Source organism: Dasypus novemcinctus, chromosome 3, assembly GCF_030445035.2.
Source record: "Dasypus novemcinctus isolate mDasNov1 chromosome 3, mDasNov1.1.hap2, whole genome shotgun sequence".
Taxonomy (NCBI): domain Eukaryota; kingdom Metazoa; phylum Chordata; class Mammalia; order Cingulata; family Dasypodidae; genus Dasypus; species Dasypus novemcinctus.
The window spans coordinates 10,413,943-10,429,100 of record NC_080675.1 but is presented as its reverse complement, the minus strand read 5'-3'; the positions used below and the strand labels follow the sequence as shown (position 1 = coordinate 10,429,100).

General features: G+C 49.2%; 1 protein-coding gene across 1 annotated transcript; it reads left to right on the top strand.

Moving 5' to 3' along the window:
• The first annotated feature begins 1,645 nt into the window (after positions 1-1,645).
• Positions 1,646-14,379, top strand: BDKRB1 (bradykinin receptor B1). Its single transcript, XM_004481325.4, is given in 3 exon segments — positions 1,646-1,784; positions 12,934-13,948; positions 13,950-14,379. Coding segments are annotated over 2 exon segments (1,146 nt in total). The 5' UTR covers positions 1,646-1,784; positions 12,934-12,943; the 3' UTR covers positions 14,091-14,379.
• The last annotated feature ends 779 nt before the right edge of the window (positions 14,380-15,158 follow it).

Sequence of the window (15,158 nt, the reverse complement as noted above, 5' to 3'; positions counted from 1 at the left end):
TGATGGCACGTGGGGCACGGCGTCCAGATGTCCAGGCCCGCAGGGACCCCCTTCTCCTGGCCCTCCTCTCAGCATGAGGTGGAGCTGGGACCTGAGCACCCCCCCGGTTCTCCCCTGTGAGTAAACAGGTTCTTGAACAGAAAGACACTCACATCTCGTGGGCACAAAATTTCTCAGGAACGATCTAAATTCACACTGATGGTGGGTGGAGAGGGACCCTACAGCTTTCTGCGGAGGGGAGGTCTGGCTAGAAGACCCCAGGCTGGCCGATGCTGCTGAAGGGGAGGGCTGGGGTTTGGACTCTTTCCCTGAGTAAAAGCGACCCCCAAAATGACGGGGGGCACTTGCCTAACATCTGCAAGACTACAAAGTCCCATCTGAGTCCCTTCTGACAAATTCCAGCTCCCTCCCTAAATCATGCATCTGCTCGAATAGTCCTTTGGAATGGTCCTTTTATCTTTTTTTCCTGCTTCAACAATTTTGGGATCTCCAGCAAGAAGGAAAACTGATGGAAGTTTTGTAAGGGCCGTTAGTACCCCAGTGGAAAGGGAAGGCTGGATTCTGAAGATGAGGGGGATACCTTCTGTGGCAGACACGTTGGTCCAGGGTGACATCAAGAGATGCAAATGGGAAAGCAGATGTGGCTCCATCAACTGGGTGCTCACCCACCACATGGGAGGTCTTGGGTTAGATCCTGGTGCCTCCTAAAGCAGACACCCGCATCCAGCCACAATGAGCGATCACCTAAATAAGCAGATGCCACAAGCCACCAGGGAGCAGATGTGGCTCGGGCCCTTGGGCACTCGCCTCCCATGTGGGAGGTCCCCAGTTAGGTTCCCAGTGCCTCCTGAAGAAGGCAAGAAACCACGAGCAGACAGACAAGAGAACTGAGGGGGGTGGACAAATAAAGAAAAGCACATTAAAAAAAAAAAAAGACATGCAAATGCGTATCTGGTAGGTGGAGGATGTGGGTGAGGGCCAGGGCCTGCGATTTGGGCCATCACCTTTCCAGAAGCCAGAATTAAGTCCCCGGAGGGGAGGTGGCTAACAGTCCCTTAATCTGTTGGCGTGAACTAGGTAAGCGGTGTTCAGTGGTGGGATCTCACAGCCTGAGTCGCAGAGAAAGCCAGTAACTGCTTACGGTGTGCAGCGCGAGGTCTGGAGAAGCGCACCCTGAGCCCTACATCAGAAGAGGGTTTCAGAAGTGCCAGGGAAGATTAGGGAAAGGGGCATCCGAGCTGACGCCGCCGTGGGCACTGAAGGCGTGGGACTTCCTCCCGGCTCACCGTGTGTCTGCTGGGGACCTCACCAAGGGGTTCTTGGCAAGGAGTCCTTCAAGATGGAGATGTAAGACCGGACAGTCAATCAAGCCAGCTCCTGTCAATCAAAGCTGCCACAGAGCCTGGGGCTGTAGGAGCCAACTGTGAACAGGGGGAAAGTCACCCTTCAGTGACAACCACAGAATATGTTGGTCAATGAGCTCTCCAGGGTGGGGCCTGGGCCTCCTGGGATGTCACCAAGGTACCGAAGGGGAGGAGCTGAGGAACCACTCCCATCGCCACAGCGAGGCGAGCAGTCTTGCTTTCCCAGCCCCAGCCTGCCTCCCCCGCCCTGACCCGCCCCCTTCCCTGCAGTCCCTCCCCTGACATCATCGCAGCAGCAGTTCTGTGATTTAAGGGCATCCCATTCCCAGAGGGCTCCCCAGAACAGAAAACACCTCCGAAGGCGGCTCTTGGCCTCAGGAAACCCAGCTGGACTGGTGAGAGCTTCCGTTTTCTGTCCAAGTAAGTAAATGACCATCTTTATCTCTCAGGAGAGCAAAAGAGGAGATTCATTTCTCGGGAAAAAAAGTTTCTTTTCACAGGTCTGTATTGGCATAAATGTCTGCTTTCCTCTGTTAAGCATATTTTAGTTAAATAATGCCAATTCAATGTAAGAGACTTTTAGTGCATGCCTAGTTTGGGTGTTAATCACTTTTCCCGAAGAGAAAGAGAAGGGAGAGTGGCGGGAACAGCTGGCGAAAGTTCCGGCAGCTCTTTATATCAACGTTACGTGAAATAGCTTTCAGAGCCTCGCTGGACGGTGACTAACCACAATCTCCGTCTTACAAAAATCAAATTAGCCTCCCAAAGATGGCTTATAAGAGTTCCTAAGGCCAATAGCTGGTTGTGTTATTTGCGGCTTGAAAGTGGCATCTTCTTACGTCACTGTGTGGATATTCTTCAACATCTGTATTTTTAGCATCACCTCCTTCAAGAAATCGGAGTTGATCTGAAGAAGGCTCATTTGTTGAATTAAGTCACACTCTCTCCCGAGTGGCACATGCCAATGTCAAAATGTGCAGAACTCAGAAAATATCACATCAAAATTCCAGCAGCAGCACCTCTAGTGGTATTGCCCAATGAATGTCCCCTCTGGGTTTTTCAAAAACTACCAATTACTAATCATGTCAATAGCTGCTGTTTACTGAGCACCAACTGTGTGCCAGGCAAACATCAGATCTAAAGAGAGGAACTGGTGCAGGGGGCTTTGTCCTCTCTGGCCAACTTTAGAAACACAGGCAGCCGCAGGTGGAGGCAGTCCCTTTAAAAATAAGCCCTGCTTGTGTAGGCGTGTGTTAAGGCTGCAGCAGCCACAGCGACAGCAGGGTCCTGTGGGAGGGAGGGAAGGTCTGCTGACCCAGGAGGTTCAGGCTGGAGCCGGAGGTCCCAGCTGATGGCATGTGGAGTGCCCCAATTTCCTGGGCAGGGTGCAAATGCCCCCTGGTTGAGGATCCTATCGCAGCTGTAGCAAATATCACAGACGCCGTTGCTTACATCAGAAATGGATCTTCCGATGGTTTGGGAGGGAAGAAGACTGATGTGAGCTAAAATCGAGGGGTTGGCAGGGCTGAGATCTTCCTAGAGGTTCCTTGTCTTTCCTGGCTTTTAAAGCCCGCCTACATTTGTTAGCCTGTGGCCCTTTCCTCCACCTTCAAAGCCAGCAGCGTAGCATTGTGCCCTGTCCTCTGACTCTGGCCCTCCTGCCTCCCTCTTACAAGGACGTACGTGATGAAGAAGAACCCACCTCCACAGTACAGGGCAAGCTCCCTGTCTCAAGATCCTTACCTCCATCTCATCTGCAAAGTCCTTTTTGCCATGTAAGGGGACACGGTCACAGGTTCTTGGGATTAGGATACAGATGTCGTTGGGGGCTCTATGTTCAAAGGACACCTCCATATTTCCAGGAGCGTTTGTCTGGGGAAAGCAAAGTGCGTCCCATTTGTGGGCTCTCCCATCTCTCCAAAATAGATTCTCCTTCTCTCTCTTCCAGTGCCTTCTTACACCTCACTGTGGGAAAGCCTTCGAGGCTGGAGGCAGGTGGACATCACCTGCCTTCCAGAAATTAGTACCTTAGGTTCCTAAAGGGGGGGTTCCCAGGGAATCCCCAAACTGGTCCAACATCATGATATAGCACAATGGGGTTCCAGGCGGAGGAGAGGTGCTCCCACATACAGGGACCAGAAGGCTCGTTATCATCATCATAATTACTATTACAGTAGTTATTGTCATTATTGTTGCAATTCTCACCCTTAACATGCTTGATAATCTGCCAAGGGATTTTACAGGCATGAGTCCCTTAAGCCTCCTCACTGCCCTTTGCAATAGCCACCATTACTCCCATTTTAAGGATGAGGAAACTGAGGCTCAGAGAATTTAATCGACCTGCCCTAAATCGCACAGTCCAGTGGGCCCAGCACCCAAACCCAGGTCCCCTTACTCCAGACTCATCATCTTTGTGGCCACAGCACGGTGTGTGGAAGAGCCTGGCAGCCCAGAGCCCTCCGTGCTGGTTAAATCCAGCCCTCAGCTTACCCCACACCTGCACCCAAGAGCAGGCAGGCCAGGGACAGACGCACAGCCAAGCAGATGTGCCTCACTTCCCATCCACATGTGCCCGTCACGCAGGCCCTCAATGCGTGGGAAGCCGCCCTGGCCAGGACCCGGATTTGCTGGGACTTTCAGCCTCCCATGTTGCCAGACGGGTGACTGGCACCTCCTCGTTTCTCCTCAAGCCTCCAGCTCCTCTCAGGTTAGGACTTCAGGGAATTCTACAGATTCCTACCTACTGGCTTCTGCAGCCAGAGACACTGATCCCTGCCTTTTCCCACAGATAAGTGATATGAAGGGCAGCCTTACCACGTGCATTAGTCAGGGTTCTCTTGGGAAACAGAATCAACAAGAGATATCTGTCAATAATAGGTGATTTTATCAGTCTCTCACGTGACCGTGGGGATACACAAGCGCAGGTTCCGCAGGCAGGCTGCAAACAGGGGCTCCAATAAAATCCAACGAAGGTCCTTGACGAGTTCTGGGAGACGTTGACCGTCCAAAGACGAGCTGGGAAATTCTCTTTCAATGCTGGAATCACTTCCCCCTTTAAGTCATTCAACTGATTGGATAAAGCATCACTCATTGCTGATGGCAGTCTCCATGACTGATGTAATTGTAGTCAGCTGACTATGATTTACCACTGCAGTAAAGTCAATGGTGACTAAAGTCCATAAATGCCCTTGAATTACAGTTAGCCCAGAGCTTGCTTGACCAAACAGCTGGGCACAATTACCTGGCCAAGTTGACACAATAGCCTAACCATCACACCAGGTGTCATCCAAACTGCCAGGATGCTTTGGAGAGTGAAAGGAGGTGATAAGGTAAAGCGTGTATCTATATATAGTTGATCCTCATAATTTGCAGATTTCACCACCCCCTGGTAACCTGGTCTCTACTTTCTGTCTCTATGAGTTTGCATATTTTCTGATACTTTCCTTGTGATTATCATGGGGCTTAATTTTAACATCCTAAATCTACAACAACCTTCTTTGCTTTGATACCAATTTAATAACTCAATGGCACACACAAACCAAGTTCCTGTATGCCTCTATCCCCCACTTTATGTAGTTCTTGTCACAAATTACATATTTATTCAAGTCTAAAACCATTGATTTATCATTACATTTTATGCATTTTCCTTTTAGATTCTGTAGGAAGTAAAAAGTGGAGTTACAGGGGGTGGATGTGGCTCAAGCAGTTGAGTGCCCGCCTCCCACATGGGGGGTCCCAGGTTCAGTTCCCAGTGGCTCCTGAAAAAAAAAAAAAAAACAAACAACAAGCAAAAATAAAAACAAACCAACTCAGGGAAGCCGATGTAGCTCAGTGTTTGAGCTCTGGTTTCCTACATATGAGGTCCTGGGTTCAATCCCTATTTCCTGTTACCCAAGTGGAGTTACAAATCAAAAATACAATAGTTTTGGCATTTATATTTACCCATGTCATTATCTCTACCAGAGATCTGTATTTCTTCATGTGGCTTCAGTCAATTATTAGGGTTCTTTCTTTTTAACCTGAAGAATTCCCTTTAGCATTTCTTATATGTACAGTCTAGTCATGACAATGGCCCTCAGCTCTGCTTGTCTTGGAATGTCTTACCCTCTTCCCCTTTTTTTGAAAGACATTTTTGCTGGGAATAGAATTCTTGGTCAGCAATCTTTTGCATTCAGCACTTTAAATATGTCTTCCCATTTCCTTCCTGCTTCTGTGGTTTCCAGGGAAAATTTGACACTTAATCTTATTCAGGTTCCCCTGTATGTGACACAATGCTTCTCTCTTGCAGCTTTCAGAATTCTCTCTTCATCATTGGCATTCAATAATTTAATTATACCTTAGCATGGAGTGGGTCTGTTTGGCTTTATCCTGTTTGGATTTCATTGAGTATCTTGGATGTGTATAGTCATGGCTTCCTTTAAATTTAGGAAGTTTCTGGCCATCATTTCTTTGAATATTCTCTCTTCCCCCTTCTTTCTTCTCTATCTGGGGCCCACACAATGCATATATTGGTATGCTTGATGGTGTCCCACAAGTTCCTCAGGCTCTCTTACTTTTCTTCCTTTTTTCTTCTTTCTGCACCTCAGACTGAATGCTATCATTTGTCTTATCTTCACATTCACTGATTCTTTCTTCCACCAGCTCCAATCTGCTGTTGAACCCCTCTGGGAAATTTTAAATTTCTTTCAGTGTGGTCTTCAGCTTTGTTTGGTTCCTTTGCATAATTTCCATCTTTCTATTGATATTCTGTTTATAGTCATCTATTGTTTTCCAGATTTCCTTTAGTTCTTTTTCCATGTCTTCCTTTAGCTCTTTGAACATATTTAGGACCATATTTTTAGCCTCTGTCTGATATAGTACAGGGCTGGTCCTCCTCATGGATGGTTTCTAATGCTGTAAATTTCTCCTTTGCTGAGGTCACTGTTTCCTATTTCTTTGTATGTTATATAATCTTTTATTGAATCCTGGACATTCTGATATTTCAATGTGTTTTTGTTGGAATTTAGACTCTGAAGCATCTGTTCCTTAAGCTTATATACAGCTAGTGTTATGACAAAGCCTTCTTTGAATGCCAGGAGCTTAAGAAGAAGAAAATGATAACACCATTCCCTGTCTTTACACATTTACCTGTGGGGTTGTTCCCCTGTGAGGCTTATCCATATAATGAGCTTCAAGAAGAGCTACAGGCCAAAGCATAGGGGATTCCCTGATCCTTTCCACACATGTCTCTTGTCCTGAGCATACATGTGTGGCCCTAGGAATGTCCTCATTTATACTGATGCAAATGTCCCCTCTTTCCTAGGATACAATTTCCTCACAGTCCCAAGCCATGTACTGTATGTCCTATAGCCAGAAATTCCTTGCCCCAAGTAGCACAATTTGACTCTTCTCCTACAGCACTCTGTAGGAGAGCTCAGTGAGGTGCCTTCTACCTTCAGGGCAAGTACTGGGATGATGAGTCCTTCATAACCCGGTATGTACACAGGTTACTCTTCTCCCTCTGGAGCCTGGACCAGGGATCTGCACTGGGTGCACAGGCTGCTCCATACTGAGCCAGTAAGGAGTGGGGGTGGGAGGCGAGCCAGGGTGCCACAAGATCCTACTGCTTTAAAAGGACCTTCTCTTCATTCAGCCTTGCCCTGTTACTACAGGCCATTAACTCTTTTATGAAACTTTTAGAGAGTTGTTTCTGCCAGATTTTCCCTGTTGTTCAAAGCTTCTGGGGGTGAGGGGAACGGAACCCTGAAGCATTTCACTTCACCCTATTGACTGGGGCAGGGCCCATAATATGTTTAATTGAACAAAAGTGCCCCCTCTGCAGGTGCTGAGGTGCCTGACAAGCTCAGAGGAAATTCTGCCAAAGGATATTCTCAAGTCTAATTATTTGCATATGGAATTGCATATATATTTCAATCCCGATGTTTTCAAATGTGCTATCTTTTTGCCTTGGTAAAGAACTTCTTTCTTAACTAATGTTTTTTACCAGACTTAATTCATCAAATAAATTACAGTTATTTATCATTTTTATTTAATGTTTTATCAAATTTAGATGCTGCAAATCATAGGCCTTCTCAATTTTATCTCATTTCTGAACAGACTATAAATTCATCCAATTAAAAAGGTTCTTCCCATAAATTATGATATTACAAAGCTCATTACAGAATTCCGAAATTAAATCTTGTGGGTCATTTGAACACTCACTGTTTAATTTAATCAGCAAATCCCTTGCTCTTTTAGCAATAAATTCCAAGGATTTCCTGCACAAATGCTTTGTTTTCAATAATTACAATTTGCTAAAAGCTTCAAAAGCTGATGTTTTAGCACTCCATTCACTGAACACTTCGGTTAAAGATTTCCAACTGATTTGAACAAAATTCAACAAAAAATCTGAGATCTATTTTTAAAACTGCTTCATACCATTTCAGAGTTCTTAAACATAATGCCTTCTAAAACTGGTGATGGGCAGCAAAGAAGGAAAATACAAATTACCATGCTGAGGGTTTTTAAAAAATTCTTTCATCATTTACATCTTCACAAAAAGTTTAGATGTTTTAAAAATTTATAAATTTTGTCAACAGTGACTTTCATATCAATGGGAAAATTATTGAAATTATGTATGTGCAATTCCAAATTGTGTATGTACCAAAAACCATTTGAAGTACATTTCTGTTTCATTGATCTCTTAATTTAATGTTGCTGCCATGACACTGTGCTTTACCAAAATTTGTATTTGTATTATTACAAAAAAAACACAAAGTTTATTTCTGCTGTAAAATTTTTAAAATGAATTTATTTAGAACAGCATTCACAATAGTTAGTTGTTTCATGTCACCAGAATGAACTTCCAAAAAATTTGCTTTGATTCCATGAGCTGGATGTAAGAATTGAACCATGGTTGGAATTGGCTGATTTTTCTATTTGAAAAACCTGAAGATACTGATATAAAACTGTCACCATTTCACTGTGAATTTCTTCTTTTTACAGAGTCAACACACAATCATCTATCACTTCCATTGTATGTACTCAAGAAACATTGAAACTAAAAGTAAGCTGAGTTAACTTAAAACATAGTCATTTGATCTAAGTGAAAAGTCATGGTTCCCAAAGATATTTAATGACCGCACCTTCTGCAGCTGCATTGTGAAATTGATGCTTTAAACCACAATATTGAAATTATTAACTTCTTACGTAGATGCTGATGCTTCCTCAGCAGCTTTGTGGCTTAGGTTTTCACATGTTCAATGAAATTGCTACAGCCCACACAGTGTTAAAAATGTCAACGAGCATTTTGTGCAACTTACACGTTCATCATCAACTTTCTTGAGAAATGGAAATTCTCTACTTAAACATTCACGTTGTTTAGCTTAAGGCACTCAAAAGGGACTATTGCAAAACAAAGAAACATTGCCAAATAATAAAATAAATAGTTATGGATTTATGCCTCATAATAAATGGCAAAAGCACTGCAACAAGAGCATCCAGGCTCTTCTGCAAGCTTTGGGTCAGAACTGCTTAGCTCTATAGTTACAATATTTCACACGTAACCCATAATTTCCAAGGTTTCCCACTGACCTGTCAACTGGCAGTCAGCAGCTTATTCACTTCTCCGTCTACTCTTTCCCTTGGCAATCTCATCCAGTCTTGTGGCTTTACACACCATCAATGTGATTACAACTCCCAAGTGTGCATCATCATCCCAGTCTTTGTCTCTGAACAGCAGACTTGTCTCTCATTGCCCACTGGAAAGCCCACTTAATGGCCAATAGTCATCTCAACCTTAGCATGTCCAAAATTGAACTCCAGATCTTCCTCCCCCAAAAATCTGCTCCCTCTGTCGTCTCCATTTCAGGGATGTGCCTTATTTATTGACTCCCTCCTCCCACTAGGCTCCCCAAGGGCAGGGATTTCTGCCCCTTATGTTCACTGCTATTTGCAGTGTCTGACACTTAGTAGGTGCTCAGTAAATACTTGTTGGGTGAATAAATGAGTGAATGAATGAACTGATATACCCAGGGTGAATAACTCAGTGCGAGGGACATGTTGGACTGCCATAACTTATTAGTCAGGGTTCTCCAGAGAAACAAAGCTGAGAGGATATATTTATATGTTTATGAAAATTAAGATACTTATTATAGGAGTTGGCTCATGTGACTGTGGGGAAGGGCAAGTCCAAATTCAGTTGGGGCAGGCCACAAGTTAGAAACTCTGATAAAAGGCGAAGTCAAATTCCCCAGGAGAAGCAGGCTGGCTGACGGAGAGACAGAAATTGACTGCTGAAATCCTCAGTTCTAGCTTTAAGACTTCTGACTGATTGGATGAGGAGACTCTCCTCATTGCTGAGGACAATCTCCTTTGTTGGTCGTAGATGCAATCAGCTGCAGATGCAATCAACTGACTATATGTGCAAATCTGTCTATGAAAAACCTCACAGTAACAATCAGGCCAGAACCTGCCTGACCAAACAATGGGACACCATAACCTAGAAGAGGTGATACATGAGATTAACCAGCACACACAGTTAGAAGGAACGTGTGAAGTCATCATGTCCTCAGATGGGGGAATCAGGTTCAGAGAGAGGAAGGGACTTACCCAGGCTCACATGGCCAAACAGACTTCCTCTGAGATTATTTCTCTCTTCCACACTATTTCTTGTTAGAGACTTCAGCTTGTGCAATTGAAGGAATCTCAAGTGTCACTGAGTAATATCAATAATGACAAAAGTAATTACCATTTGTCAGCCACTGTAAAGAGCCAGGAATGGCACTAAGCCTTTTGCAGGAGGGGAAGGAGTGTGAAGTACTGGGGAATCCTGTCTACACCGTGTGATTTCAGGTACAGAAATCCCACAGTGTAGACAGCTGCTCACTGGGAATGTGCGGGTCCACTGAGTTGGGTATGAGTTGGCACCCACAAATCCACAAGCTCAGGACACGACTTACCCCTCCGTGGGAAAACAGAGGGCTGGGAGGTGGGGTCCACCCTCAGGGAGGCAGCGGGGTTTCCTTTCCCACCACGGCCCTCTCCCACGACACTCCTGTGGGTCCCATGTGGCTGTGAGCATGGCCTTTGGGGTCAGCGTAGACCTAGGCTCACAGCCCGGCACTGCCATACACCAGACGCGTCTCCTCAAGGGAGCTGGCTGACCTACCTGAGCCTGGTTTCCTCGCGGCCAAATGGGAAGACTACGTGCAGCCGAGCAGAGCAGATGGAAGCAGAGGCTGCCAGGGCGCAAGGCCAGGCCCCACTGCAAGCCGGCTCTGTGACCACAGGCGAGTGGCCTGATCTCAGGGCACATTTCTGATGGGTAAAGTAGAGATAATAGTGCCTGACCCCTGGGGCTGCTGAGAAGATTAAACAAGAAAACACGAAAGTGGAAACACAGGATGCCAAGAACATGGAGCCCTTTAAACAAACATTAGTTATTACCATTCTTTTCTTAATGCCTCATAGTTTTCAAGAGCCTTCTCATTCTGGAACCCTCCACCACTGATGCTGCCCCACCCGCCCTACTGTTCCCAGCCCAGCCTAGCTCCCACGCTGGCCGTGCCTCTTCCTAGCCCTCCCTGAGTCTTCCTTAGGTCATTGACCACTGTTCCTGGGACGGCCTCCCTTCCAGACTGTAAGCACCACGAGCTCAAGGGCTGGTCCACCCCAGTGCCATTATCTCCAACACCCGGCGAAGTGCTGGCACAAAGACCGTGTTCGTTAACTATTTGCTAAGCTGCTAATAATCATAATGTGGTTGTTACTAATAAGACGACCCGCCACCTTCCACTGAGCAGGTTCTCCGTGCAGGTGCCATGCTCAGCGTTCCTTAGGTGCCATCTGCAGGCCTCTCCCCGATCTTACAAGACAGACACACGAGCTGCACTTTTCAAAAAGGCAATGACGGGAACCGGATGTGGCTCAACAGATGGAGCTTCCACCTCCCAAAAAGGAGGTCCAGTGTTCGATATCAAGGGCCTCCTGGCCTGTTTGGCGAGCTGGCCCACGCAGAGTGCTACCACATGCAAGAAGTGCCACCTGACGCAGGGGTGCCCCCTACACAAGGAGTGCCCCCTGTGCAAGGAGAGCTGTCCTGTGCAGGAGCGCAGCCCACCCAGGAGTGATGCCACCCACGCAGAGAGCTGATGCAGCAAGATGACACAACAAAAAGAGACAAAGAGAAGAGACAATATGAAACACAATGAAATAGGGAGCTGAGGTGATGCAAGGGAGTGATCGCCTCTCTCCCACTCCATAAGGTCCTGGGATGAATTCCCAGAGCCACCTAAAGAGAATACAAGCAGACACAGAAGGACACCCAGCAAATGGACACAGAGAGCAGACAACAGGGTAGGGGGAGGAGGGAGAAATGTTTTTTAAATACTAAAAAAAAAAAAAAAGGCAATGAAAGGTCAGTGAGTCTAAGTAGCTCCCACCAAGGGGATGTGGCAGGATTTGAACTCAGGTTTCCAAGCCCAGGTTTTTTGGGTTTTTTTAAAAAGTATTTATTTTTCTTCTTTATTTTCTTTTAAATGTTACATTAAAAAAATATGAGGTCCCCATATACTCCCGACCTCACCCCTCCCACATCAACAACCTCTTCCATCATTGTGGCACATCCACTGCACCCGGCAAATACATTCTGGAGAACCGCTACAGCACATGGACAGTGGTCCACATTGTAGTCCACACTCTCCCCCAGACCACTCAGTGGGCCACAGGAGGACACACAATGTCCAGCCTCCATCCCTGCAGCACCACCAGGATAACTTCAAATCGTGAAAATGCCCCCACATCATATCTCTTCTTCCCTCTCCTGACCATCAGCAGCCACCATGGCCACCCTCTCCACATCACTACTACAATTTCTTCCCTTACTAATCACAATAGTTCCTCAGCAGAACACCAGTAAGTCCACTCTAATCCATACTCTATTCCTCCATCCTGTGGACCCTGGGATGGTGATGTCCAGTCCCACTCTACATCAAGAGGGGGCTTAGCTCCCACATGGATGCTGGATGCAATTCTCCTGCTTGCAGTTGTAGGCACTCTTGGCTCCCTGGTGTGGTGGTTGACCCTCTTCACCTCCCTGTCAGCTGGCCAGGGTAAGTCCAACAAACCAGAGGGTAGGAGCCGCAAGTCTGCTGAGCCCCAGGGCCTGGCTGTCACATGAACAGTCCAGAGATTCAGGTCTCCTGAGTATACACCAACCCAAACGACACCACAGGTCCGGTAAAAGTAACAGAAGAGGCATGTGTAGAAAGGTCCTATCTGAGTCCAACTCCATCACACTCAGGAACACAAACTCCAAAGTAGTAAGCCCAGGTTTTATACCAAAGTTTTATACCAAAAAGTTTTATACCAGGTTTTATACCAAAGTATTCAGCACACTTTGGGGTAAAGGACCAGACAGTAAACAATTTCCACGTTCTGTTGCAACGACTCAACTTCTGCTGTTGTATCACGAAAGCAGCCATGCGTCCCCGAAGGGGCGTGGCCGTGTTTCCATAAAACTTTATTCACAAACCCAGGCCGTGGGCCGGCCTTGTCCCGCGCGCCTCACGCTCCCTGACCTTCCTTTCAGGTCCCTGTGGATGGCAGCCCAGCCCCGCCCGGAGAACCAGACGCAGCTGCCCCCTACCGATGCCCCGCCCTGCGAGGGCACCCCGGAAGCGTGGTCCCTGCTCTACGGGGCGCTGCCCGCGTTCGTGGTCGCCACCTGCCTGCTGGGCCTCCTGGGGAACCTGTGCGTGCTGTCGGCGCTGCTGCTGCCCCGGCGGCGGCGCCTGAGCGTGGCCGAGCTCTACCTGGCCAACCTGGCCGCCTCCGACCTGGTGTTCGTCCTGGGCCTGCCCTTCTGGGCCGAGAACATCGGGCGCCGATTCCACTGGCCCTTCGGCGCGCCCCTGTGCCGCGTGGTCAACGGCGTCATCAAGGCCAACCTGTTCGTCAGCATCTTCCTGGTGGTGGCCATCAGCCGCGACCGCTCCCGCGCGCTCACGGACCCGGTGGGCAGCCGCGGGCGGCGGCGGCGGCGCGGGGCGCGGGCCGCCTGCGCGCTGGCCTGGGCGGCGGGGGGCGTCCTGAGCGTGCCCACGTTCCTGCTGCGCCGCGTGGCGCCCGTGCCGCCGCTCAACGTCTCGGCCTGCGTGCTGCAGCTGCCGCACCCGGGCTGGCACTACGCGCGCATGGTGGAGCTCAACGTGCTGGGCTTCCTGCTGCCGCTGGCCGCCATCGTCTTCTTCAACGGCCGCGTCCTGGCGGCGCTGCGGCGGCGCGCGGGGCTGCGCGGGGCGCGGCGCGGCGGCCCCGGGGGCCGCAAGGCCACGGCGCTCATCCTCGCGCTCGTGGCCGCCTTCCTGCTCTGCTGGGCCCCCTACCACGTCTTCGCCTTCCTGGACTTCCTGTTCCAGGTGGGAGCCGCGCGAGGCTGCTTCTGGGAGGAGTTCATCGACCTGGGCCTGCAGGCCGCCAACTTCTTCGCGTTCCTGCACTGCGGCCTGAACCCCGTGATTTACGTCTTCGCGGGCGGGCTTTTCAGGGCCCGGCTCCGGGAGCTTTATAAACGATGCGCCCCGGGTCGCCCGGTCGCCCAGGCCCGCGGCCCCCCGGAAGGGAATCCTCCGGCTCTTCTGGAGGAATGAAAGCGGTGAACCGGGAGGCTTGGCTTCCCTGGGAATTGTTTCCCACGTAAAGGAAGGTCTCCCGGGGCTGGTCCCGGGAACCTGGGAACGACCCTGACGTCGCAACAGGGACTTCGCAGCTGGGATCCGGTTCAGGACCTCGAGATGGGACACGGTCCTAGACGACCCGGGTGTAGACACGGGGTCCTTGTGGGAGGGAGTGGGGGGGGGGGGAGCAGGGGCGGCGCGGGAGACGCGGAAGCGGGTTGGAGTGAGGCAGGTTCCATCACCCCAGGAATGCCAGCGGCCTCCGGGAGGACACGACCTTGATTTTGACCCGGGGACATTCCTGGCAGGCTTCTGGCCTCGAGAACTCTAAGGGAATAAATCGGGGCTGTTTTAATTCACCGGGTTTGTGGTCACTGGCTACATCGGCTGCGGGAAAACGAAGTCAGGGTCTCATTTATCCACCCGGAATGTCCTAGGCCAGCGGCTCCGTTTACAAGGATGATCTAACTGGAGAGCCCGCCCACGAGGAGCTGGCCTAGACCTAAGGGATCATAACACGAGAAAGAAAGTGAGAGGCAGCGCGGGCGCGCCCGAGAGCCGTCGCCTGGAGCGCTCCGAGGGACGAGAGCCAGGCTCCTTCTGGCAAGGTCAGCGTGGACTCCGGGGAGGGAGTAAGCTCTGAGCTGGGTGGAGTTTGGCTGCACAGAGAAAGGGAGGAAGGGTCAGCGGGAGTGCGGTCAAAACACGGAGGTGGATGGGAAACGGACTTTGGCCCAGTGGTTAGGGCGTCCGTCTACCACATGGGAGATCCGCGGTTCAAACCCCGGGCCTCCTTGACCCGTGTGGAGCTGGCCATGCGCAGCGCTGATGCGCGCAAGGAGTGCCTTGCCACGCAAGGGTGTCCCCGGTGTGGGGGAGCCCCACGCGCAAGGAGTGCGCCCGTGAGGAAAGCCGCCCAGCGTAAAAAGAAAGAGCAGCCTGCCCAGGAATGGCGCCGCCCACACTTCCCGTGCCGCTGACGACAACAGTAGCGGACAAAGAAACAAGACGCAGCAAATAGACACCAAGAACAGACAACGGGGGGGGGGGGGGGGGAATTAATTAAATAAATAAATAAATAATCTTTAAAAAAAAACACGGAGGTGGAAGGCTCAGGCGGCTCTCAGAAGATTTGCTG